Source organism: Tachyglossus aculeatus, chromosome 26 (genome assembly GCF_015852505.1).
Source record: "Tachyglossus aculeatus isolate mTacAcu1 chromosome 26, mTacAcu1.pri, whole genome shotgun sequence".
In the NCBI taxonomy this organism is placed as follows: domain Eukaryota; kingdom Metazoa; phylum Chordata; class Mammalia; order Monotremata; family Tachyglossidae; genus Tachyglossus; species Tachyglossus aculeatus.
In genome coordinates this window covers 11,820,778-11,846,576 of record NC_052091.1, presented here as the reverse complement: position 1 = coordinate 11,846,576, position 25,799 = coordinate 11,820,778, and the positions used below count along the sequence as shown (strand labels likewise).

General features: G+C 48.9%; 1 protein-coding gene and 1 non-coding gene across 2 annotated transcripts in view; one reads left to right on the top strand and one right to left on the bottom strand.

Annotated features, from left to right (window-relative positions):
• The window catches only part of ADAMTS7 (ADAM metallopeptidase with thrombospondin type 1 motif 7), a 112,245-nt gene that overhangs the window by 45,361 nt on the left and 41,085 nt on the right, over positions 1-25,799 (bottom strand). Inside the window, exons 8-13 of the mRNA XM_038767000.1 lie at positions 24,364-24,508; positions 23,131-23,223; positions 21,322-21,467; positions 6,396-6,565; positions 4,353-4,486; positions 654-774 (exon numbers count right to left, since the gene is read on the bottom strand). Of these exons, the coding sequence (XP_038622928.1) occupies positions 654-774; positions 4,353-4,486; positions 6,396-6,565; positions 21,322-21,467; positions 23,131-23,223; positions 24,364-24,508 (809 nt within the window). The remainder of the gene's footprint in view (positions 1-653; positions 775-4,352; positions 4,487-6,395; positions 6,566-21,321; positions 21,468-23,130; positions 23,224-24,363; positions 24,509-25,799) is intronic.
• Positions 20,068-20,204, top strand: LOC119946305. Its single transcript, XR_005456411.1, has one exon. It is a non-coding gene; the product is annotated as a small nucleolar RNA SNORA7 (small nucleolar RNA).

The window sequence follows — 25,799 nt, the reverse complement described above, 5'->3', positions numbered from 1 at the left end:
CCACGGAATGGAATGACTTTGCACAGGAAATTTGCGGAAAATCTGCAGAATCCAGATTGCATCCCGTGGTAGGACCCCTGTCCCACCATGCACCCCTGACACCAGAGTCTTTGTGGTCCCCTCCTGGGGCCCTGTGAACATGGGGCAAGAAGCAGTATGGCTCAGTGGAAAGAGCACAGGCTTTGGAGTCAGAGGTCAGGGGTTCAAATCCCGGCTCCGCCAATTGTCAGCGGTGTGACTTTGGACAAGTCACTTCACTTCTCTGTGCCTCAGTTACCTCATATGTAAAATGGGGATTAAGACTGTGAGCCCCCCATGGGACAACCTGATCACCTTGTAACCTCCCCAGTGCTTAGAACAGTGCTTTGCACATAGTAAGCACTTAATAAATGCCATCATTATTATTATTATTAACAATCGGAGTTGAGGTGGGGGAAGGCTGGGGAGGAAAATAAAAATGCAGGACATACAGCTGGGTTCTCTATCTGTCCTGGGCAGGGGATGAGTCAACTGCAAATGGACTGTCCAGTCTAACCCCAGACCAGCAGCTGCCCAAGCCACGAGGGGTATGGAAGGAGTTTTCTTGGATGGGCTCCTCAGTCCCACCTGTGCCCACTCCCTGCTCCTGCCTCCACCCTCCGTAGTTGACCTACCCAGGCCTTCGCTTTCCTCGAACGTCTTCTTCACTGTCTGGCAGGTGGAGCCATCCCCATGGCACACCCCGCACCGGTCCTCGACGGCGTTGGAGTCGATCTCGTAGTCACAGCCCACATTCTGAAACACGACAGGCCATGAGGCTCAGCTCCCATTGGGCCATACCCCCGCCACCTGGACTCTGAATTCAATGCAGTGGGAAGTGAAGGGCCCCATCCCCTGCTGGGAGGAAGGCCAAGGGCAGCCGGTAATCCCCCACAACCTGACCTTGGAGCCTCTCCCATCCCAGGATGCTCAGCACCGTCAGCTGGCTGCTGGCCATCGTCCTCACTGCCACTTTGGAACAAGGCCAGGATGGCCTAGTGTTCCTTAACTTTGTCCCATGATCCCTCGGGGTGGTCAGCATGAATGACAGGACCGGAAAGAGAAATGCCCCAGTCCCACCCCAAAGGACCCTATGGCAATCAGGATGGTTCTGGGCACGTCTCCCACTCCTTGAAACCCTCCAATGGCTGCCTATCTCTCGCCACATCAAGCAGAAACTTGTGACCATTGGCTTTAAGGCAGCCCATCAGCTTTCTCTGTTCTATTTATCCCCACTCCTTTCCCAGATCATTCCAGCTCACACGCTTCAATCCCCTCAATCCAAACTACTCACTACCTCATTCTCATTTCTCTTGTCCTTGACCTCTTGTTCATGCCCTTCCTTCCATCTGGAACACCCTTCCTTTTCATATCCAGCAGACCAGCCTTCTCTCCATCAAAAAGAGGAAAGCCCATCTCCTCCATGAAGTCTTCCCTGATCAATCTCTCACCTCCCCACCCTATTTCTCCCCAACTGCCCTTCAGCTCTATGATGTCTCCCCCAAGCACTCCCCTCCATCCTCCCATCGCATTTCAGTACCTATCTTCATACCCTGTTGTTTCCTCCTATCTATAACTTGAGTGTCTATCTCCTCCACTAGATTGAAAGCTACATGAGGGCGGGGGTCATGCCTACTAACTTTCATGTCCTCTCCCAAGTACTTAATATGGTGTTCTGTACACAATATATGAGAAGCAGCAGGGACTAGAGGAAACAGCACAGGCCTGGGAGTTATTGCACCTGCATTCTAATCCCGGCTCTGCCATGTGCCTTCTGTGTGACCTTGGGCAAGTCACTTTACATCTCTGGGCCTCAGTTACTTCATCTGTCAACTGGGGATTCACTACCTGTCCTCCATCCCACTTAGACTGTAAGCCCTGTGTGAGACAGGGACTGTGTCTGACCTGATGATCCCGTACATTCTCCAGCGCTTAGAACAGCACAACATGGAGTCAGAGGATGTGAGTTCTAATCCCAGCTCTGCCACTTGTCTGCTGTGTGACCTTGGGCAAGCTACTTCTCTATGGCTCAGTTACCTCATCTGTAAAATGGGGATTAAGACTGTGAGCCCCATGTGGGATGACCTGATTACCCTGTATCTACCCCAGTGTTAGAACAGTGCTTGGCACATAGTAAGTGCTTAACAAATACCATCATCATCAGTATTATTATTACATAGTAAACGCTTAACAAATACCACAATTATTATGAATACCACTGATTGGCTGATTGATTGACTGACTGACTGGTCTCTCTCCAGCAGGTCTGCAGCCTGACTCTATAATAGATTCCAACAGGCGAGAACGCTGTCTACCCAGTAGGTGAGTACTTCCGCCTTCCTCCAAGGCCAAGCCCAGCCTGGCTGGGGAGGTGGGGAGGTGGGGAAGGAGCCCAGAAGCAGGCAGGCCCATCTCCTCGAAACATGAGCGAGCCTTGCCCTCACTACCCTGCTGGCTGAGGACGGTGCCCTGCCCTTTCCTGGGAAATGGGCAGAGTATCAAGCTGGGGGAGGGCCCCCTGGAGCCAGGCTCCTTCTCCGAGTAGCTCTAAGCAGGGCCAGCCTGCACAGGAAGCCCTGCTACTCTGCCCAGGAGGCTGAAATGAAATATCCAAAGCCGGGACAGCCCACCCACTGCATTTTGATGGTAAAACGGAATGAACAGAGACAGATGTCCTGAAAAGACCCTGAAAAGGGTTGTTTTCTCCCTCTCCCTCTCTGTCTCTGTATGACCATGGGCGTCTCGAGAGCTCTGCCAGCTGGGCCTCCATATGGACTGCAATCCCCCCGGCAGCTGAAGGACCCATTTGTCCCCATTCATTCATTCAGTCAGTCAGTCATATTTATTGAGTGCTTACTGTGTGCAAAACACTACCCTGGTCCCGCCCCTCAGCTGCTCCACTACAACATCCAGCCTTGCACAGCACAGACCCTCTCAGTAAGGAGGTGGCTTAATAGCTTTTCCTTCCCTTCTTCCTTCCCCAACCCACCCACCACCCCCCTGACTAAGCATTTCCATTTTCCTCCTCAAACTGTTGCCCTCCAGCCACCTCTCTTGGTGGGAAAAACATGCAGTGGGTTTAGAAGCTCTGCGCCTGCATTGCTCTGCCTGCCAGCTGCGGGCTGCATTGCTCTGGCCTGGTTGGCTGGAAAACTGGGAGGCAGCGAGGCCTAGTGGAAGGAACACAGGATTGGGAGTCGGGAGACTTGAATTTGAGTCCTGGCTTCGCTGATTACCTGATGGGAATGACCTTGAGCAAGTCCCTTGACTTCTATGGGCCTGTTTCCTCAACTGTAAAATAGAGATTAAACACTTATTCTTCCTCTGTATTAGACTGTGAACCCCATGTGAGACAGGAGCTGAGACTGATCTGATTGTATTGTACCTACCCCAGAGCTGGGCACATAGTAAGCACTTGAGTGGAAAGACCAAAGGCCTGGAAGTCAGAGGACCTGGGTTCTAGTCCCAGCTCCATCACTTGGCTGCTGTGTGACCTTGGCAAGCCACTGAACTTCTCTGTGCCTCACTTTCCTTATCTGTAAAATAGGGATGAAATACCTATCTTTCCTCCTACTTAGACTGTGAGCCCCATGTGGGTCAGGGAGCATGGCCTAATGGATAGACATAGGCCTGGAAGTCAGAAGGACCTGATTTCTAATCCCAGTATGACCTTGGGCGAGTCACTTCACTTTTCTTTGCCTCAGTTCCCTCATCTGTAAAATGGGGATTAAGACTGTAAACCCCATGTGGGACATGGATTGTGTCCAACCTGATTAACTTTTATCTGCCTCAGAGGTTAGTACAGTGTCTGACACATAATAAGTGCTTAACAAATACCATTAAAAAAAATTATCCTGTCTCTACTTCAGTGCTTGACACAGAGTAAGTCCTTAACAAATACCACCATTATTAGTTAAATTATTATTATTATTATTGGAGCAGAGTCTACAGATGCAGGGAAGGGAGTCAGAAGGGCTTGGATTCTAATCCTAGCTCCTCCTCTTGTCCATTGCAGGATTTCGGGCAAATCACTTCACTTTTCAGTGCCTCAGTTCATTCACTTGTAAAATGAGGATTAAGACTTGTGAGCCCCATGTGGGACATGGATTGTATACATCCTGATTAGCTTGTACTTGCCCCAGCGCTTAAGTCCAGTACCTGGCACACAGTAAGCACTTAACAAACATGATGAAAAAGAATTATCTTGTCTCCCCCACCAGTGCTTATGTAGTAAGTCCTTAACGAATACCACCATCATTATTCATATGATCACTATTATCATCACTGGTGCAGAATTTTGGGTGCTTGGGCAGGGCTTGGGCAGGGGCGGGCACCTTGCAGATCCCATTGATGCAGACATCCCGGCTGGTGTTCCCTTCGTAGCAGGGGGTGCCATCGACCACCGCGTCCCGCAGCTTCTCAGCAAAGTACTCTCCCTCCGGGCGGCAGTGCAGCTCACAGGGGTTAACTGCGGGGGGGCAGACGGGGTGGGGGTGGGGGGAACGTCAGAGGGCTCAGGGGGCTCAGTGGAGCAGGAAACCTAGACCACCAGGGAGCCACAGGAGATCTGAAACCCTCCCACCATTTTGCCAAGAAATGCAAGCTAGGTATAGACTTCCCTCACCCCCAAACCAAACACGTGCCCTGTCTCCCCTTCTCAAGGCAGAAGGAAGACGGGGAGAGACATACGGGCCATCTTGAGCCTGATGATACAATCAGTTCTTGAAAAACTGGGCCTTGAGTCAAAGCATCATAAATCGGATCCGGTTTCTTCATAGGAATGCTGTTAGAAAAAGGGCACTGGTCCCCGAACCCAGGTCAGGAGATGCAGCATGGCCTAGTTGACAGAGCACGGGCCTGGGAGTCAGAAGGATCTGGGTTCCAAATCCCATCTCCGCTACTTGTCTGCTGTGTGACCTTAGGCAACTCATTTCACTTCTCTGAGCTTCAGTTTCCTCATCTGTAACAGGAATTAAATCCCACTCCCTCCTTCTTGGACTGTCCCATGTGGGCCAGGGACTTTATCCAACCTAATGAGTTTGGATCTATGCTACTGCTTAGAACAGTGCCTGGCACAGTAAGCGTTTAATATCATAAAAAATAACAATAAAATAACTAGCCTTGCTGAGAAGGCCGCACTAGATCAATTATGGGTGAGTACTGGAGCTTAGCACAGTGCTTGGCACCCAGTGAGTACACAGCTAACACCCCAATTACGATGATCATTGTTGAGTCAGAGAGATTCCCCATTAGGTAGCTGACTTCATCATAATAATTGTGGTATTTGTTAAGTGTTTACTATGTGCCAGGCACTGTACTAAGCACTGGGGTGGATACAAGCAAATCAGGTTGGACACAGTCCCTGTCCCACATGGGGCTCAGAGTGTCAATCCCCATTTGACAGATGAGGTAGCTGAGATACAGAGAGGTAAAGTGACCGACCCAAGGTCACACAGCAGACAAGTGGCAGAGCTGGGATTAGAACCCAAATCCTTCTGATGCCCAGGCCCGGGCTCTATCTACTAGGCCATGCTGCCTCACAGTAAAATTGATGTACCAACCCTTCCTGGTTCTTCCACTTGGAGACTTATAAACTTTCCCCGCCTCCCCCATCCCCACTGGGACTTTTACAATTGTCTCCCCGTTGCCCTATGATTGTCATTTCTGCCCCCTCCCCATCACCCTTGTTCGGCCCGGAACCTAGTGGCACCAAGGAGGCTGATGTGGTAACAGAGACCAAATGGTTCTCAGAGCTGGTGGTCCAAGGATCGTCTGAATGTCCCTCTCTCTCTGCCCTGTCCACCTCCTGGAATGAGGAAGGCCAGCTGCCATTTTGGGGGGATGCTGAGGACCAGGTCTTGGGCTGCCTGTGAATGAGTGGAGCACCCTTTCTTGCTGGACTGCATGCACATGGGAGAGTGGCTGTGTAACAGACTGTAAGCACTTGTTGGGGGGAATCATGCCTACCAACTCTTAGTGAAGGAGAGTGGCCTGGTGAAAAGAACACGGCCAGGGAGTCAGAGGACCTGGTCCTGATTCTGCCTCCGCCACTTACCTGCAGTGTGACCTGGGGCAGGTCACTTACCTTCTCTGTGCCTCAGTTCCCTCATCTGCCAAATGGGAAGTCAATACATGTGCTCCCTCCTATTTAGTCTGTGAGCCCCAGGAGAGACGTGATGATCTTGTGCCTATCCTAGTGCTTGGCACTTAGCGCTTAACAAATACCACAGTTATTGCTTGCCCAAGTGTAGTCCAGTGCTCCGCACCCTGGAAGGGCTCGCTAAATACCACAGCTTGCTTGATGGATTGATTGGGTGAGAGGGACATCCCCTGTCCACACTCCCAGCCCAACCAGCTTCTCCTTGGGGCATACGTACCATTGTTGGGCACCGGGACCCATTTGTAGAGCTTCCCTTTGTAGAGCATGGCATTGAACTGACTGCACTGGGTGTGGCGGAAGGATAGTCTGTCTGAGGGGCAGGCCTTGATGTTACACACGCGGAACCGTTTCCGCTCCCCAACGCAGTACTTGCCTCTGTACTTTGGCCTGCAGTCAGAGGGAGACGAACAAGAGATCAAGAGAGGCTCAAGTATCCGTCAGGGGACACATAGGGAGACTCATTTTTACTTGACTCTGGGCATAGCCACATCCGGGGTAGAACGGCTGTAGGAGGGATGGGGGTGGTGCAGGGGTGATCAATTGATCAATCAATCATATTTATTGAACGCTTATCATGTGCAGAGCACTGTACGAAGACCTTGGGGGAGAACAATATAACAGAGCTGGGAAATTGTTCCCTGCCCACAACAAACTTGCAGTCTAGTGGAGAGGAAAGGGAAATCAAAACCCCTGCAAGAAACAACTAGGGAAGGTGAATCATTTATCATCATCAATGATATCTATTGAACGCTTACTGGGTGCATAGAACACTACTAAGCACTTGGGAGACAACAATACAATAGAGTTTGTAGACACATTCCCTGCCCACAACAAGCTTACAGTCTGGAGGGGGAGATGGACATTCATATAAATCAATCATTTATAATTCCTAATTTTTTTAAGTGTTTACTATATACTAAGCACTGTGCAATAAAGTCAGGTCAGACACAGTCCCTGTCCAATAAAAGCCTCACAATATAAGTGGGAGGGAGGACCAGTATTTTATCCCTATTTTACTGATGAGGAAACTGAGGTGCAGTGAAGTGACTTGCCCAAGGCCTCAGAGCAGGCAAGTGGAACTGCATCAATATCTTCTCCGTGTATTTCTTTCCCTGGCCTAAATACAGTGCTTTGTTCACAGTGAGCAGTTAATAAATACTAAGGAATACTAATACGAAGGATACTAGAATTGGATGTCACCGGATTCCCAGTCCCGGGTTCCTTCTGCTAAGCGGCACTATCGATTTATGGATTGACAGGATCATCTCAAGGGGGGGACCCCATTCTAAGAAGCTGAGCATCTCAGTGAAGTTCAGCCCCTCTGGGTTTCAACTTTGCTCCATCCTGATGCAAATCTACTTCCTGTTTCCCATAAGTTTTTTTTTTTTATAAGTCTAATGAGTTTCAACTCTCATGTGGTTTTCCGGCACTTTGGATGTTGTGATTCTGTATGAAATTCCCCTGGGCTGATACTTCTGCTGAGCTCAAGAAGCTTGGGAGGCTGAGAGCCTTGTTAAATCACAACTGGTCTGGATGTGAGCTCTGGAAAAAAAATTAGCGGAAAAGAAAAGGAAATGAGCTTGGGGGTTGATTCCAGGGAGATTACCATTATTATAGCATTTGTTAGGCACTTACTATGTCTCTGATCTAAGTGCTGGGGCAGACCCAAATTAGTCAAATTGGACACAGTCCCTGTCCCACATAGGCCTCACAGTCTAAGTAAGAGGTAGAACAGGTATTGAATCCCCATTTTACAGCTGAGGAAACTGAGGCACAAAGAAATTAAGTGACTTGCCTAAGGTCAGACAGTAAGCAATTGGCAGAGCTGGATTTAAAATCCAGGTCCTCTAACGCGCAGGCCTGTGTTTTTTTCTGCTAGGCTACATTGCTTCTCTCTCTCTCCCGTTAGAAAAAGAGTCCATAACTCCCCACTTCTCAAAAACCTCCAGTGGTTGCCCAACCACCTTCTCATCAAACAGAAACTCCCTATCATCAGCTTTAAGGTAATCAATCAACTCTCCCTCTCCTACCTCCTACCTGGCTGATCTACTACTGTAACACAGCTCACATACTTTGCTCCTCTAACACCAGCCTACTCACTCTACTTTGACCTTGTCTTTGCTGACCTCTTGCCCTCTCTCTGGCTTGGAACTCCCTCCCCCTTCATATCTGACAGGCCACCACTCTTCCCACCTTCAAAACCCTCCTAAAATCACATCTCCTCCCCTACTCCCTCTCTTTTTTTGTGTGGTCTTTGTTAATCATTTATTATGCACCAGGCACTGTACTAAGTGCTGGGGTAGATACAAGCTACTCAGGCTGGATCTAGTCCATATTCCACATGGGGCTTCTAGTCTTTAGACTCTCCCTTCTGTATCACCTATTCACTCAGATCTGTACACCTTAACACTCACTTAATATATCCCCCTGCCACCAGAGAACCTATGTACATAATAATAATGGCATTTATTAAGCACTTACTATGTGCAAAAGCACTGTTCTAAGTGCTGGGGAGGTTACAAGAGAAGCAGCGTGGCTCAGTGGAAAGAGCCTGGGCTTTGGAGTCAGAGGTCATGGGTTCAAATCCCAGCTCTGCCAGTTGTCAGCTGTGTGACTTTGGGCAAGTCACTTCACTTCTCTGTGCCTCAGTTGCCTCATCTGTAAAATGGGGATTAAGACTGTGAGCCCCCTTTGGGACAACGTGATCACCTTGTAACCTCCCCAGTGCTTAGAACAGTGCTTTGCACATAGTAAGCACTAAATAAATGCCATCATCATTATTATTATTACAAGGTGATCAGGTTGACCCACGGGGGGCTCACAGTCTTAATCCCCATTTTACAGATGAGGTAACTGAGGCACAGAGAAGTTAAGTGACTTGCCCAAAGTCACACAGCTGTCAATTGGCGGAGCTGGGATTTGAACCTATGACCTCTGACTCCAAAGCCCGTGATTTTTCCGCTGAGCCATGCTGCTTCTCTATTACATATTCTTATACTCTCCCATTTCTCCTAGCTGTAATTAATTTAAAGTTAATTTATTTCCTTGGCTAAATACAATGCTTTGCTCACAGTAAGCAGTTAATAAATACTAAGGAATACTCTTCCTCTCTTCAAAGCCCCACTGAGAGCTCACCTCCTCCAGCAGGCCTTCCCAGACTGAGCCCCCTTTTTCCTCTCCTCCTCACCATCCACCCCAGTCCTACCCTCCTTCCCCTCCCCACAGCACTTGTATATATTTGTACAGATTTATTACTCTATTTATTTTACTTGTACATATTTACTACTCTATTTTATTAATGATGCACATATAGCTATAATTCTGTTTATTCTAATGGTTTTGACACCTGTCTCTGTGTTTTGTTTTGTTGTCTGTCTCCCCCTTCTAGACTGTGAGCCCGTTGTTGGGTAGGGACCATCTCTATATGTTGCTGACTTGTACTTCCCAAGCACTTAGTACTGCACACAGTAAGTGCTTAATAAATGTGATTAAATGAAATGAAATGAAATAATATTAATATGAAGGATACTAGAATTGGAGGTCTCCCCTTCCAGACTGTAAGCTCCTTGTGGGCAGGGATCATGACTACTGCCTCTATTGTACTGTACTCTCCAAAGCACTTAGTACAGTGCTCTGCACACAGGAAGCACTCAGTAAATCCTCCCCAAAGTGGATGAGTCCTGATTTCCTCTGCCCCTCATTTCCCCTCCCTGGGCAAGGCCTGGGGACCAGTCCCACAGTAGTAACAATAATAATAATAACGATGATAATAATAATTTGTTAAGCACTTACTATGTGCCAAAGCACTGTTCTAAGCATGGGGTAGACACAAGGTAATCAGGTTGGACACAGTCCCTGACCCACATGGGGCTCACAGTCTTAATCCCCATTTTACAGGTAAGGTAACTGAGGCCCAGATAAGTTAAGTACCAGTCCACAGGAACCACAGTGCTCAGGTGAGGGCCTGTGGCCTGACTGGCAGTGTCAAGCAGCGTGGCTTAGTGGAAAGAGCACAGGCCTGGGAGTCCTGGGTTCTAACCCCGGCTCTGCCGATTTCTTGCTGTGTGACTCCTGGCAGGTCACTTCACTTCTCTGTGCCTTAGTTCTCTCATCTGTAAAATAGGGATTAAATCCCTGTTCTCCTTCCTAACTAGACTGTGAGACAGGGACTGTGACCAACCTAATTAACTTGTACCTACCCCAGTGCTTAGAACAGTATTTGACACATAGTAAGTGCTTAACAAATACTACGAAAAAGGAAAAAAGTCCATTTTACAGCTGGCGGGCCAGGGCTCTGCCAAACTGTAAAATCCTTCTCCCCCACCCTCACCTCACACTGGGCCCTTTAACTGTCCAGGGGAAAGCCCACTCTGTGGCCTGACATCATCACTGTCCTCAGACTCTACTGTTGGGCTACTTCCTGAACATGGGACCTGGCCCCTCAACAGCCTAGATCCTGGTAATAATAATAATAATAATAATAATGATAATTGTGGTATTTGCTAAGCACTTACTAGGAGCCAGGCACTCTATGAAGTGTTGGGGTACATAAAAGGTAATTGGCCCTTTCCCACATCATTGGGCTCACAGTCTTAATCCCCATTTTACAGAAGAGGTAACTGAAGCACAGAGAAGTGAAGTGATTTGCCCAAAGTTACACAGCAGATAAGTGGCAGAACCAGGATTAGAACCCAAGTTCTCCTGACTCCCAGGCCTGGGATCTATCCACTAGGCCATGCTGCTTCCCCAGCTGGGACCCGCACGAGGGAACTGATTACAGAGGCGGTGGCTTGCAAAGCACCACTCCTTGGCCATCTTGGCCGGCCGGGCTCTCTGTTGGGCCTCCTCCTGTTGGGCTGTAGCTCTGGGACTCAGAATGGGCACCGTGCCACTGCCCCTTGGGCTAGAAATGGGTCCTGCCCATCAAAACTTTGGTGTTATTACAATCTGGGTCTTAAGAGTCTTCAGAGTCCCAGAGTAAGGGAACAAGCATACGTTTTTTTCCCTCTTAAGCCACCTGCTCTGACCCCACTGGAAGACAGCCAAGTGGTGCCCCAGGGTAGGCGGGAGTCTCAGCAGCCATCACCGATACTGGAGTTGAAACTGAGCTGAAGCCGAGATGCCGGCCCATGTCTGAGGGCCCCCGGAAGAAAGCCCGACCTTCCGGTTGTCTCCTTGTTCCGGAGCTGGGCTCCTCACACATAGGCCCCACTCTGTCTTCAGGCGGTGACCTCACTGCCACCAAGAGAGGGTAATGAGGGGAGTGGGGAGAGCTGTGGGCTGGCCCCCCAGAAAGGCTTTGATCCCGCAGACGGAGGCCCAGCCGGATGACACCGACCGACCCAACTGGTCCATGGAACCCTGGGGCCCTTCAAACAGTCAGTCGGTCGGTCGGTTGGTCATGAGCCTGACACCAATTAAGGAATAATGAAGCTTCCATTTAGTGTGGCAGGCTCACCCTGCTGGAACAGAGGGCCTATTCAGAGGCAGCCTGTCCCCACAGTGGAGCTCAGCCAGCTTTAAATAAAGGCCAAGGCTGGGGACTCAGGCAGGTGTGCAGCCCAGGTCGGGACCAGTGACTGTGAGGAGATTGCTCTGGGCTAAACCCAGTGACCCATCAATCCATGGTATTTAGTGAGTGCTCAGTGTGTGCAGCACTGCCTGCAAGGAGCTTGAGGAGATGGCAGAGAGGCCAGCCCCCCTCCGTTTGATTTGTTCCTAGCACTCAGTCCTGAGGAGCCAGATCTAGGAAGGCAGAAAGCGTTACCCTTCAGAGTTGAAGAAGACATTAGTGAGGAGAAGTTCATCCTGAGTGCAGGAGTGATTGATAAATCACCAAGAGTTCTCCTGCACTGTGTACAGACAAAGACCTCCCATTTTGCTGTGTTGTTTTTGGTTTGCCATGCCTGGCACTGTTTTCACTTTTGCCTCCATGGCTCATCATCCTTATGAAATTTCTGCCCCAAAAGAGCCATTCCTTTCTTGATAACAGTGCACCTTGCTGGTCTATCTGAGAAGCAGCATGACCTAGTGGAAAGACTACGGGCCTGGGAGTCAGAGGACCTGGGTTCTAATCCCAGCTCTGCCATGTACCTGCTGTGTGACCTTGGAAAAAGTCATTACACTTCTCTGTGCCCCAGTCCTGTCAACTATAAAGTGGGGATTAGATACCTGTTCTCCCTCCTACTCTGAGCCCCATGTGGGACGGGGACTACATCCAACCTAATTAACTTGTACCTACCCAAGTGCTTAGAACACTGTGTGACTCATAGGAAGAGCTTAACTAATACCATAAAAGAAATCCCAGCATCACCCAAAGCTTTATTTTTCTGTTTTTTAAATTGTTTCCTCTATCCTCCCTGCTTTCGGTTTCCCAATTTCAGGATCACCCAAGAGCAGTCATTTGGGCATCCTGTTGTCCCTCATCGTGGCTGTTGGGGTATCTTGCTGTCACCCATCCTCCTCACATTTCCCATCTGGTGAGCCTGTGTTGTGGTTAGCAGAGTTCCGATGTTAGGAGCCTGACCTGCTTCTAGGACTTTGATGTTTGCTCTGTCTTGCTCGCCCCATTTTTAAAACCCTACTAAAATTCTGTCTCCTTGGGAAGTCTTCCCTAAGGAACCTCTCATTTCCCACTCTCTTCTGTGTCCCCTATGTACTCAGTCTATACCTTTTGAGCCTTTTGATATTCCCCGTCCCCAGCCCACTCATACTCTGCCTTTTGCCCTACCTGTAATGTATTTTAATACCTGTCTCCTCCACTAGATTGTAAGCTCCTAGATGGCAAGGATCATGTCTACCAATTGCATTGTATTGTACTCCCCCATGAGCTTAAAATACAGAGCTCTGCACATAGAAAGTGGACAATTAATTACCCCCGATAGATTGATTGATATTTCCTACTAGGAGCTAGGTCAGCATTGATGACAAACCCCATGCAGGGGGCGGGATGGAGGAGTGTCCTTGTATCCTTCATCTAGCACCTGGAACAGACTGATGGATGGACAGACAGCTCCTTGGGTAGAAGAGTTTGACCCAAGTGCCTGTTTGCCAAGCAACCTTTCTGAGAAGCAGCATGGCCCAGTGGACAGAGCACGGGCCTGGGAATCTGAAGGACCTGGGTTCTAACTCTGGATCTGCCCCTTGTCTGCTGTATAACCTTGGGTAAGTCACTTCACTTCTCCATTCTTCAGTTCCCTCAGGGGGATTAAGACTGAGCCCCATTTGGGACATGGGCTGCATCCAACCTGATTAGCTTGTAATAATAATAATAACTGTGGTATTTGTTAAGTGCTTTCTATGCTCCAGGCACTAATTGCTGGGGTAGATACAAAGTAATTGGGTGGTATCTATCCCAGGCTCAGAACAGTGCCTGGCGCACAGTAAACACTTAACAAATACTAGGCAAAAAAACAACGAAAACCCACAAAACCCAATTCTGTGGGCTCCTGCAGTGATTTGCAAGTCATTAAGAGACCCTTCAAGGTTCAACTCAGTTGGAGTGCCAGAGGGCCCCTGAGCAGCTGGACAGACTTGGAACTGCTCTGTGGGGGACAAAACTGGCTGCATGCCTCGTACTTGGAATAGCCATCTGTCTATGCTCCAGCTCTCCTCGCAGAGTGCCAACTTGGGGCTCAGGACCCTGTGCTAGGACCCCGGGGACCTGCATCATTCCCCCAACCCCCACCCCTCCTTCCTTTAGATCACAAGCTCGCTGTGGGCAGGGAATGTGTCTGTTCTATTATACTCTCCTAAGCACTTAGCGCCATGCTCTATCCACAGTAAGCTCGCAATACATATGATTGACTGACTGATTTGACTGACTTCCCTCCTCTAATAGGCCACAAGCCTACCTAGAAAACTGTACAGTGTTCAATAGCTGCAAGAGCCAAATGGCCTTTTTCTCTCCCCCTGTGAGCTGGATAGGAGGAGGGGGCTTTTCTCCACGAAGCTGACCCTGGCTTTCTTCCTGCTGGATTTTCCCAGAGGTGCTTCTTGAACTCTCTGCGCCAAACTCAATTTAAAGAATAATAGCACCTAAATGAAGAATTAAAAAAAATTGTGGTATTTGGTAATTGCTTTACTATGTGCCAAGCACTGTGTTAAGCATTAGTGCAGGTGTAATACAATCAGATCAGGCAGAGTCTCTGCCCCAAGCCTGTCTTTTTTGTAGTGCTCTTATTTTTCCCAGCGTGCTTTCACTTTGATAATCTTATTTTTTTTATCCTCAGAACATCCCTGTGAAATAGGGAGAGGCAGAGATTATTATCCCCAATCAATCGTATTTACTGAGTACTTACTTTGTGCAGAGCACTGTACTAAGCACCTACAGAGTTGGTAGACATGTTCCTTGCCCACAACAGGCTTACAGTCTAGAGGGCGAGACAGACAGTAGTATAAATAAATGATGGATATATCCCCATTTCACAGATGAGGAAACTGAGGCCCTGAGAGGGTGAGTGACTTGCCCAAGATCACACACCAGATCTGAGGCAGAGCTGGGATTAGGAGCCAGACTGCTGGATTTATGACACCCCTAATCTAAGGTTCTAGCCCTGCAAGTGCTTAGTACAGTGCCTGGTACACGTTAAGTGCTTAACAAATACCATTTTAAAAAATGCATTTCCCTCCCCTGAAACTTTTATTCTCCCATCTATACTGTAAGATCATTTTGAGCAGGGAAAGTATCTACCAACTCTGTCGTATTATATTTTCCCAAGCAGTTAGTACAGTGCTCTGCACACGGTAAGTGCTCAGTAAATACCACTGATGATGATGAAATTGCCCCTGCTGACTAACTGCCTCTAGGTACCAAGACATGGCTCTATTTGTTTCTGATTTTCAGTCTCTGTGGGAGCTGTTCAATCTGAGAGAGAAAATCCCCAGGCACAACAACTTGGAACTACATATGGGCACTGTAAGGCAACAAGAGAGCTCACCTCCTCCAGGAGGCCTTCCCAGACTGAGCCCCCTCCTTCCTCTCCCCCTCCTCCCCTTCCCTCCTGGCCTTACCTCCTTCCCCTCCCCACAGCACCTGAATATATGTATATATGTTTCTGCGTGTTTATTACTCTATTTATTTTATTTGTACATATTTATTCTATTTATTTTATTTTGTTAATATGTTTTGTTTTGTTCTCTGTCTCCTCATTCTAGACTGTGAGCCCACTGTTGGGTAGGGACCGTCTCTATATGTTGCCAACTTGTACTTCCCAAGCGCTTAGTACAGTGCTCTGCACACAGTAAGTGCTCAACAAATACAATTGAATGAATGAACAAGAGTGTTCTAGAAAAGTTTTGGGGGGGCTCTTTGGTCCCTGAAATCTTTCCTTTGACCTCTCTCCCCTCAGCCACTCTCTGACAGCCAACGAGCTGCCTCCACCTCACTTCCTGGAGCTCAGACTGCACTGTTTCCCCCTCCTTCACCTTGCCCTTTGCCCAAGTGGCTACAGCTGTTTGAGTCTCCCAGCATCAACAGCTCCAGCTGGAGACCAAGGACATTTCCGCTCCCTGTCTTGGAGTCAAACCCCCTCTCTTCCTCATCCTCGCTCCCCCCAACCTCCCCACCATCCCTCCGCTGTTCTCCCCTCACCCCGACCCCTGACCGGGCTGATTGGCAACAGCTCAAGCTCAAGGGTTTGCTGGGAGTTTCTTTTGAAATCCCTTTTGTTTTGTCATTTGAAACATGCTCTGCTGTGCTGTGGCTTTTTGCAGCACAGGGTTTTTTCTGTAGCCTTTGTCCATGCTAAATGCAAATGAACTGCAAGGAGCTCCTGTATGAGGCACTCTTGGACATCTCAGCAGGGCGAGAGAAGCGAAGCTTTGCATAAGCTGGTCAGAGCACTTGTTGTCCCTCAAACCCGGCTCAGCAGGTGAGGACAAGAGAAATATCAGTGAGAGAAGCAATAGGTACAATTGGACAAGCCTAGTGGGAGGAGTAAGGGCCTGGGAGTCAGAGGACCAGGGTTTTCATCCGTGCTAATTATAATTATGGTATTTCTTAAGTGCTTACTTTGTGCCAAGGGCTGGATTAAGTTCTAAAGTAGATCCAAGAAAATCGGGTCAGACATGGTCCCTGTCTCAGTCTAGGTAGGAGGAAGAACAGGAATTGAATCCCCATTTTACAGGCGAGGAAACCGAGGCCCGGAGAAGTGAAGGGACTTTCCCCAGGTCACACTGCAGGCAAGATGTGGAGCCAAGATGAGAACCCAGGTCCTCTGACTCCCGGGCCTGAGCTCTTTCCACTAGGTCACACAGCTTCCCAGGTCTGCCACTTGCTCCCTGAGGGCAGGAAATAGGTGTGTCTGGCTGCTGGTTATTCTCCCACCCAAGCTAGGCCCCAGCCAACCACAAAATCAAGACAGGCCTGCCACTGCTTCTTCTAGTGGCTGAGCTCAGTTTGGCCCGGCCTGACTTCTGGTCGGGGAGAGATGGTAGTGTAGACTCAGATGCTTGCATTGTCAGACATGAGTGAATTAACACATGTGAACAACTGCAAAGCAACACAACAGCAGCTAAATTTGCCAAGGACCACCCTTTCTTCTGAGCCTGGCATCTCGGGGGGGTGGAAGGGAGAGAATTTTATATATATATATATATATATATATATATATATATATATATATATATATATATATATATATATACATATATATGTTCCCAATTTGTACTTCCCAAGCACTTAGTACACTGCTCTGCACACAGTAAGCGCTCAATAAATACGATTGAATGAATGAATAATAATTATGGTATTTATTAAGCACTTACTATGTGCCATGCACTGTACTAAGCACTGGGCTGGATGCCAGCAAATCGGGTTGGACACAATCCCTTGTTTCACATGGGGCTCACGGTTTCAACCCTTATTTTACAGATGATGTACCTGAGGCATAGAGACATGAAGTGACTTGCCAAAGGCTACACAGCAGACAAGTGGTGGAGCCAGCATTTGAACCCATGAATTTCTGACTCCCAGGCCTGTGCTCTACCCACTAAGCCAGGAGAGGGGTGGGAGGGAGGAGAACCCCTGACCGGGCCCAAACCTGGCCCGGCTTCCTGCTACCTTCCCAAAGCCCGGACCTTGGGAAGGCCCGCAGGAGACAACGGGGAGAAGAGGAAACACTCTTTGACCCTTCCCCTATAGAGTCGCCCTGGAGGATTCTAAAAATAGCCTCATCGATTCAGTACCTCAAGGAGAAAACTGATCCTCCACCCGTCTGCCTGGCTAGAATGGCACTGAACCAAGGTACATCAGGACGCCTGCCAAAACCAACGATTCCCCGGAGAAAGGGTTGCCAGCTTCTCTCAGTTTGTTTTCCCGCATGCCTCCGGCTACACACAAAAATGCTCCATAAACTCCCAGCTGCCCGGCTCATGTCAAAGCGACACTCTGCTCTTGACTCAGAAATGGTGTGGTATTTTTGTCTTATCACAGGGTCCTGCCCTTCATACCCGAAACGGCCCCGCTCCTCAAGGAAGCTGGCCAAGGGTCATTCGTGGCCTCCTTGGGGACGCTTCTCATTGCCAGACCTCGTTAACCCAGAAAGGGCGGCGGACCCTTGAAACAGGCTAAAAACCAACCTCGCAGCATGATGCCGGCCGATTGGATATTCTGCGGGCTCCTGAAAGCTGCAAGGTCAGGGGGAAGAGAGAGGATGGGGAGGGGTGGAAGCCCAGGCTCCAACTCCCCATTCCATCTAGTTACCATTTCCATAAATGAACAACCGGTAGTGTTTGCGGAAAGAACCCTAGAGAAGTGTCACTCTGAGGTCACGTCCCCGGCTCAGGGGCTTCCAAGGGAATCCGGTATCCATTTCAGATACGATGATGATCCCAAAATAGCTCAGACAGCAAGCGTGTTCCAGGCCACCTCGAAGCCACGGGCTTCATTAGGGACCAGAGAAGCCCCATATACGGTGGTTTTGCAAGTCCAGTGACCTCCTGGCAAGCAGCCGGAGTCACAGCTGCCCGCCTGAATCCTCAGTGTCAATGGCCACTTTGCATTAGGTTTTCTCTGGCCAGGTGCTGTTTGAAGCCTTCCGGTTGAAGAGCCACCCAGGGAGTTCCGCCAGGCCCAGCGGGAATCTTGAAAAAGAGACGCTTAACGTTGGGTGGTGAGGGTGGCGGCGGCTGCCATGGCGACCGCATGTCTGGTCAGGTTGCTACAGGCCGGCATCGGCTCCGGGCTGAGGTCACTTCTGCTGACAACAGGTCTTGTGTGCAGAGATCTACATGGGCACTTGGCAATGTGCAGCACCCCCAGCCCACCTGTTGGCTTGCGGCATTCCGTACCCCAGCAGGAACGTGACCAACTGTAAACTCACTGTGGGCAGGGAACGTGTCTGTTTATTGTTATACTGTATTCTCCCAAGCGCTAAGTACAGTGCCTTGCACACAGTAAACGCTCAATAAATATGATTGAATGAATGAATGATAGAGACCAGAGAGGGTGCCAAGCAACTAGCATGATCCTCAATTCCTTACTGTAGCTTATCAGTCCTACAGAACCGAGGCTTATTCATTATTCCCAGTGACAGACTTCACCACTACCTGGTGTTTTTTTTTGTTTTGTGTGTGTGTGTGTGACAAACGTGTACACAAACTCACACACATGGGCTTAATGGAAAGAGCATGGGCTTGGGAGTCAGGATGTGGGTTCTAATCCTGTCTTTGCCAGTTGTCTGCTGTGTGAACTTGGGCAAGCCACTTAACTTTTCTGTGCCTGTTACCTCATCTGTAAAATGGGTATTAAGACTGTGAGCTCCATGTGGGACAACCTGATGACCTTGTACCTACCTTAGCGCCTAGAACAGTGCTTAGCACATAGTAAGCACTCAATAAATACGATTGATGATGATTCCCAAATCGACCTCTCTAGCCCTGATCTCTCTTTCTCTGCAGTCCCCAATTTCCTCCTGCCTTCAGAACATCTCTACCTGGATGTGCCACCAACACCTCAAACTTAACATGTCCATGAGAGAGCTCTGTCCTCCCTCTCTTTCCCATCACTGTAGGTAACTCCGGTATTCTCCCTATCTCACATTGGCATTATCCTCGACTTATCTCTCTCATGCCACCCACATATTTGGTTTGTCGCCAAATTTTGTCAGCTCTACCATCACAACATATCTAAAATCTGCCCTTTCCTCTCCATCCCAACTGCTATTATGCTAATCCAAGCACTTGATCTTATCCAGTCATCAGGCTCCTTGCTGACTGATCTTACTTCATTTTGCTGCCCGAATCACTTTTCTGAAAATAAAATTCAGTCCATGTCTCCCCACTCCTCAAGAACCTCCAGGGGCTGCCCATCTACCTCCACATCAAACAGAAGCTCATTACCACTGGCTCTAAAGCACTGTCAGCTGTCCCTCTCCTACCTTATCTCATTGATTTCCCATTACAACCCAGCTTGGAGACTTCACTCCTCTAGTGCCAACCTACTCACTGTACCTTGACCTCTTCTAACCCACTGCCTACCCTTTGCCCACGTCCTTCATCTGGCCTGGCACTCCCTCTCCTTTCACATATGTCAGACCACCATCCTTACCACTTTCAAAGTCTTACTAAAATCACATCTCCTCTAAGAGGCCTTCCCCGAATAAGCCCTCATTCCCCTAACTCCGTCTCCTTTCTGCATCGCCTGTGCACTTGGATCTGTATTTTTTAAACACTTGATGTTTACCCTACCCTCATCCCCACAGCACTTATGTATCTCTCTGTAATTTATTTTAATGTTTGTCTTCCCCTCTTGTAGACGGTCTCCCAAATCTGCTGTATGGTGCTCTCTCAAGCGCTCAGCGCTCGGCGCACAGTAAGTACTCAATAAATGCCATCGATTTGATTGATCGTAACAAGGAAAAAAATAAATGGAAGATCATTTGTGTGAACCCCTCTCAGGGTCGTACCTGGAGAGTTTCCAGTACTCTACAGTCTTGACTATGGGAGGGAGAGTCAAGCCGAGGCCTACCCATTCCATTCCTAGCTTGGGCAGTGGCTAGCGAGTGGAAGGCAATCTGCTACAAGTCAAAACCCACCTGTGTAGGACAGCAGCAGCATGGGAGAGCGTCAAGGGTGGATACTCAAGTTTACTGCAAGGAAGGCGGCAATGGTAAACCACTTCCGTATTTTTACCAAGAAAACTCGGTGGATCCACTACCACAACGATTGCAGATGGAGTGGGGGCATTCTGGCAGAGATGGGTCCATAGCGTCACTATGGGCCGGAGATGACTCGACAGCGTAAGACAGACATTTGTGTGAAATTTACAATGGCTGAGTTCTGGAGTTTTCCTCTGAATCATATCTCTGGCACTTTCTGGCTAATCAGCAGTGACCTGCAAGCAGCTCACACAGAGGAGTCTCCAGGGTGTAATCTTCCCCAAGACAGATTGCAAGATAGCCCTGGACAGAGATTACCCCCTCCTCCTCAGATGACTTGCCAGGGCCATGTGGGAGGAATTCTGCAGTAAGGCAATATAGAAATATCACAGGCCTCAACCTCCTGCATTGCTCAACTCAGTCAGTCAGTCATATTTATTGAGCACTTACTGTGTGCAGTGCACTGTACTAAGTGCTTGGGAGAATACAATATAACAATAAACAGACACACTCCCTGCCCACAACGAGCTTACAGTCTGGAGGGGGAGACAGACTTTAATATAAGTAAATTAAGTACAGATATGTACATAAGTTCTGTGGGGCTGGAAGGGGGGAGATGAATAAAGGGAGAAAGTCAGGGTGACACAGAAGGGAGTGGGAGAAGAGGAAAGGAGGGCTTAGTCAGGGAAGACCTCTTGGAGGAGATGTGCCTTCAATGAAGCTTTAAAGGCGGGGAGAGTAAGGGGTCTACAACAGGGCCACAGGGTCAGAAGACGTCGGGGCTAGAAAAGCATCCTGTGGCAGGGCTGAAGGGCCGAATGGAGCAGTGGGCAAGGCCGGGGCCTAGTGAATTTGCCATTGTTTCAGTTTGCTTGGGCCACTGTGGGGCTTTTGTTTTTGTTTTTTATGGTATTTGTTAGGTGCTTACTATGTGCTGGGCCCTGTACCAAGTGCTGGGATAGAACTAAGTTAATCAGGTTGGTCAGGGTCCACGTGCCTCATGGGGCTCCCCTTGGGTCCCGCCTCCTGGGCGCAGAGACTTACGTGGGGTTGTTGCACTGCCGCTCTGCATTCTGCACGCCTGCTCCACAGGACCGCGAACAGACCGACCATGAGCTCCAGGCCCCCCAGCTGCCATGGATGGCTTCTGGCCGGAAGCCCTTGTGCACGCAGTCTCCGTTGAAGCACCACTGTGGAGCAGCACAGGCAGCCAGGTGTGAGTCGGGGATGAACCGCAGCGCCGTGGCCGGCTCCTGACAGTTGGTAAGACAGTGGGACGCTTCGGGGTGCCCCTGCAACTCTGAGGGGATTTTCTACTCTGAACTTTGGAAGTTCCATAATTTTGAGGTCTGCTAAAGAGGTAAGTGGGAAGTACACAGCTTTTTTTTTAATAGTATTTGTTAAATCCTTACTGTATGTCAAGCCTTACTGTGTTCTAAGTGCTGGGATAAATAAAAGTTAATCAGGTCAGATACAATCCCTGTCCCACATGGGGCTCACAGTCTAAGTAGGAGGGAGAACACGATTTGAATTCCTATTTTACGGTTCAGAAAACTGAGGCATAAAGAAGTTAAGTGACTTGCCCAAAGTCAACCGCAAGTAATTGGTAGAGCTGGGATTAGAAGCCAGATTCTGTGACTACCAGGCTCGTGCTCTTTCCTCTAGGCCATACTTCTTCATTTGTTTGGACTGTTAATAATAATAATGGCATTTATTAAGCACTTACTATGAGCAAAGCACTGTTCTAAGCTCTGGGGAGGTTACAAGGTGATCAGGTTGTCCCACGGGGGGCTCACAGTTTTAATCCCCATTTTACAGATGAGGTAACTGAGGCACAGAGAAGTGAAGTGACTTGCCCAAAGTCACACAGCTGACAATCGGCGGAACCGGGATTTGAACCCATGACCTCTGACTCCAACACCCGGGCTCTTTCCACTGAGCCACACTGCTTCTCTTTTTGACATTGGTTCAGGGGAACTTCCGCATAACATGCCTTATGAAGTCACTATGTCCTGTGGCGTGTCCACTGGACAACCATGCTTTATCAAACTTTTTCCTATTTCTTAGAGGCCAGGTGTCTGAAGCCAGCCCCGAACAGAGCACAACCCTGCAGCGGAAGGAAAGACACTTTTAACTCGCCTCTTCTCTCAAGCCAGGTGACCACTTTCACCAGCCAAATCATAAATGATTTTCCTACCAGGATCCTCCTGCCTGCGAAGCTGCTGAAGGTACCAGATTTATGATGACCGAGACTCGATCCATAGCTCAGGTGGGCATTTCAACCAGGGGGAATTTAGGCAGCATCTCCGCTGAGGCCGATTTAAGAGCCTGGAATCCAGGACCTTTTGAGAACCCACCCCTTAGACTGTGAGCACTGTGTGGGATGGGGACTGTGTCCAATCTGATAATCTTGTATCTACCCCAGGGTTCAGTACAATACTTGGCCTTTAGTAAGTGTTTAATAAGTACTATTATTATTATTATATTCAGAGAGGTGCAATTAAATTCATTCATTCATTCATTCAATCGTATTTATTAAGCACTTACTGTGTGCAGAGCACTGTACTAAACACTTGAGAAGTACAAGTTGGCAACATATAGAGACGGTCCCTACCCAATAATGGGTTCATAGTCTAGAAGCGGGCTCACAGTCTAGAAGTCTAAAATAATTATTTATTATTAAATAATAATGATCATTGTGGCTTTGTTGGAATGACCCTTCCTCTACAGGCAAGCAGCTTTCGCTCACACACTTACAGCACTCTGCTCTTGCCAGATGCCTAAATAGCCTCTCAGAGGGACAGTGAAGCCCTCCCCCGTGCCATCCACCCTGGGGCAGTTCCCAGCACTTACCCTGTTCTCGCCACAGGTGGTGCCATCCACAGCAGCATCCAGCTTGGAATGACAGGTAGTGCCCACGGAGCACCAAAGGGTGTTACAGACATTCTACAAGAAACGAGAGATGTCAAGGCTCTAGGCATTTCAGATTCCCAAGGGATCTCAGGGCTCTTCCATTCAGAATCTCTCCTTCTTCCTGTCCCGCTCGCTCTCCCATTGCCTCCTTTCCATTCGGGGCCCACTCAGGCATTGGGGAGATGCGGGGGAGGGCGGGGAAGCCAGAGTGTCTCAAGGGGCCAGAGAGATGGGTGGTCCCTCCACGTTGCTGATGGAGTGGACCATAGCTTAGTGGATAGAGCATGGGCCTGAGAGTCAAAAGGACTTGGGTCCTAATTCTGGCTCTGCCACACATCTGCTGTGTGACCCTAGGCAGGTTACTTCACTTCTCTGGGCCTCAGTTACCTCATCTGTAAAATGGGGATTGAGACCGTGAGTCCCACTAGACCACTCTGTTTCTACAGCTGTGGACAACGAGATGGAGAAAACAGAGAGGGAGATGGAGAGACAAAGAATGAAAGATGGAGAGTGATAGTGGAGTTACATCATACACTTCCAAGTGGTTAGCACAGTGCCCTGCACACAGTAAGCACTCATTAAATAACATTGATTGATTGAGAAAGAAAGGGAGAGATAGAGGGGGAGGGAGAGGGAGTTGGGAAGAGAGACAGAGGAAAGAAGAAGAATGAGAGAGAGTTAAAGAGCATTAGAGAGGAAGGAGAGAGAAGCGGAGGGAGAGAATAGAGAGCAAGGAGAGCAATAGGTAATGAAATAGAGAAGATAGAGAGGGAGGGAGATAGAGAGAGATGGAGAGGGAGAGAGAAAGAAAGGATAGCTATAGAAAATGAGATGGAGAAGATATAGAGGGAGAGGAAGTGAGATAAAGCAAGGTGAGCTATAGAGAATAACTTGAGGAAGACAGAGAGAGGGAGAGAGATGGAGAGAAAGAATGAGAGATGGAGAGAGATTGAGAGGTAAAGGAAGAGGGCTAAAGAGGAAAAGGGGGAGACGGAGATAGAGAGTGAGACAGAGATAGAGAGGGAGAAAGCTAGAGTGGAGAGGACATAGAAAGCATCTCGGGGTGCTCCTGCCTTCCCAGACTGTCCCAGAGCAATGGTGCAGTCCCACACCTGGAATGGCCAAACCAATTCCTTCCTTTATCCAGTGGCCCCAGGGGTCGGGAGAGCTTACATCCATGTCGTCGCAGAAGGTGGAGTATGCCCCGTACTGGAGTCGGCACTGATGGCTGACGTCATACAGGACTCCGGGAGGGACCGAAGGGAAGTCAATCACATTTTTGGCAGGGGGGTCATCTAGGCACAGGCCCCAGCCTCGGCTGTGGGGGCAAAGAAGATGGTCAGTGTTGGGCAAGAAGGGAGGAGACACGTCTTGGGGGGGGTGGGGGGGAAGAAAGGAGGAGGAGAAAGGAGGAAAGAAGAGGTGGAGAGAGGAGTAGGAAGAGGAAGGAGGAGAGGAGATGAGAAGGAGGAGGAGGAGAAAGAAGGAGGAGGAGAGAAAAGAAGGAGGAGGAGAGAGTATGGAAGAGGAGGAAGAGGGTGAAGAAGGGGGGGAGAAGGAAGGAGGATGATGCTGAAGAGGAAGAGGAGATGGTGGAGGAGGAAGAAGGGAGGGGGAGGAGGAGAAAGAGGAGAGGTGGAAGAGGAGATGGTGGAGGAGGAAGAAGGGAGGGGGAGGAGGAGAAAGAGGAGAGGTGGAAGAGGAGATGGAGGAGAAAAAAGGGAAGGGGAAGAGAAGGAGGAAGAGGAGATGGTGAAGGAAGAAGGAGGAGGAGAAGATGGTGAAGGGGGAAGAGGAGGAGGAAAGAAGGAAGAGAAGGAGGAGGAAGGAGAGAAGGAATAGGATGGCCGATTTGGGCCAATACATTCTGGGGCAGGGAAACCTTTAGTCTCCTCTCAGGGCTAGGGTCCATCACACAAGGATCTTTCTCTTCCTGAAGCTGAGCTTCTCCCTCTCTGATCCAGGAGCTGGGTGGGCAGGTACAGAACCCTACCTTGTAGAATGACAGCCATGTGGAGCAGCTTGGAGGGTTCTGGAACTTTTCAGGGCTCTCAGTGTCATCCTGCCTAGCAGGGACCCTACCAAAGAAACCCAGCTTCACTTTCCACCCAACATTAGCCAGTCAAAACCTTAATCTTTAATTCTCTAGAGCTCTCCTTTTCACTCTCCCTTTCTCCCTCATGTTCTCTTCCTCCTCTCCTCCCACTCTTGATGAGTTTGGTGACTTGGACCTTTTTTAATAGGTGGCAGATGGGATGCAGACAGCTGTATTGTGAGCGTTTCTGGCTGCATGAGTTAGGGATGGGGATGAAATGGAGATTTAATCAATTGAGCCCAAACTGTGCTCCTGATGGGGTAGAACTGATGTTTGGGATGAAGCCCATCAGAGCTGCTGAGGCAATGTAGCTTTTGTGAAACTAGAACAACTGGCAGAGGTTTGATTTAAGGGTTTTAGAAAAGCATGGCAGGAGAGACCAGAGAAAAGTAATGCTTTAAGCTAACGTTGATACATCTCCAAAAGATATCTTCAAGGATCAATCAATCAATAATATTTATTGAGTGCCTACTTAGACACAGTACTAAGCACTTGGGAGAGCACTTCGATTGTG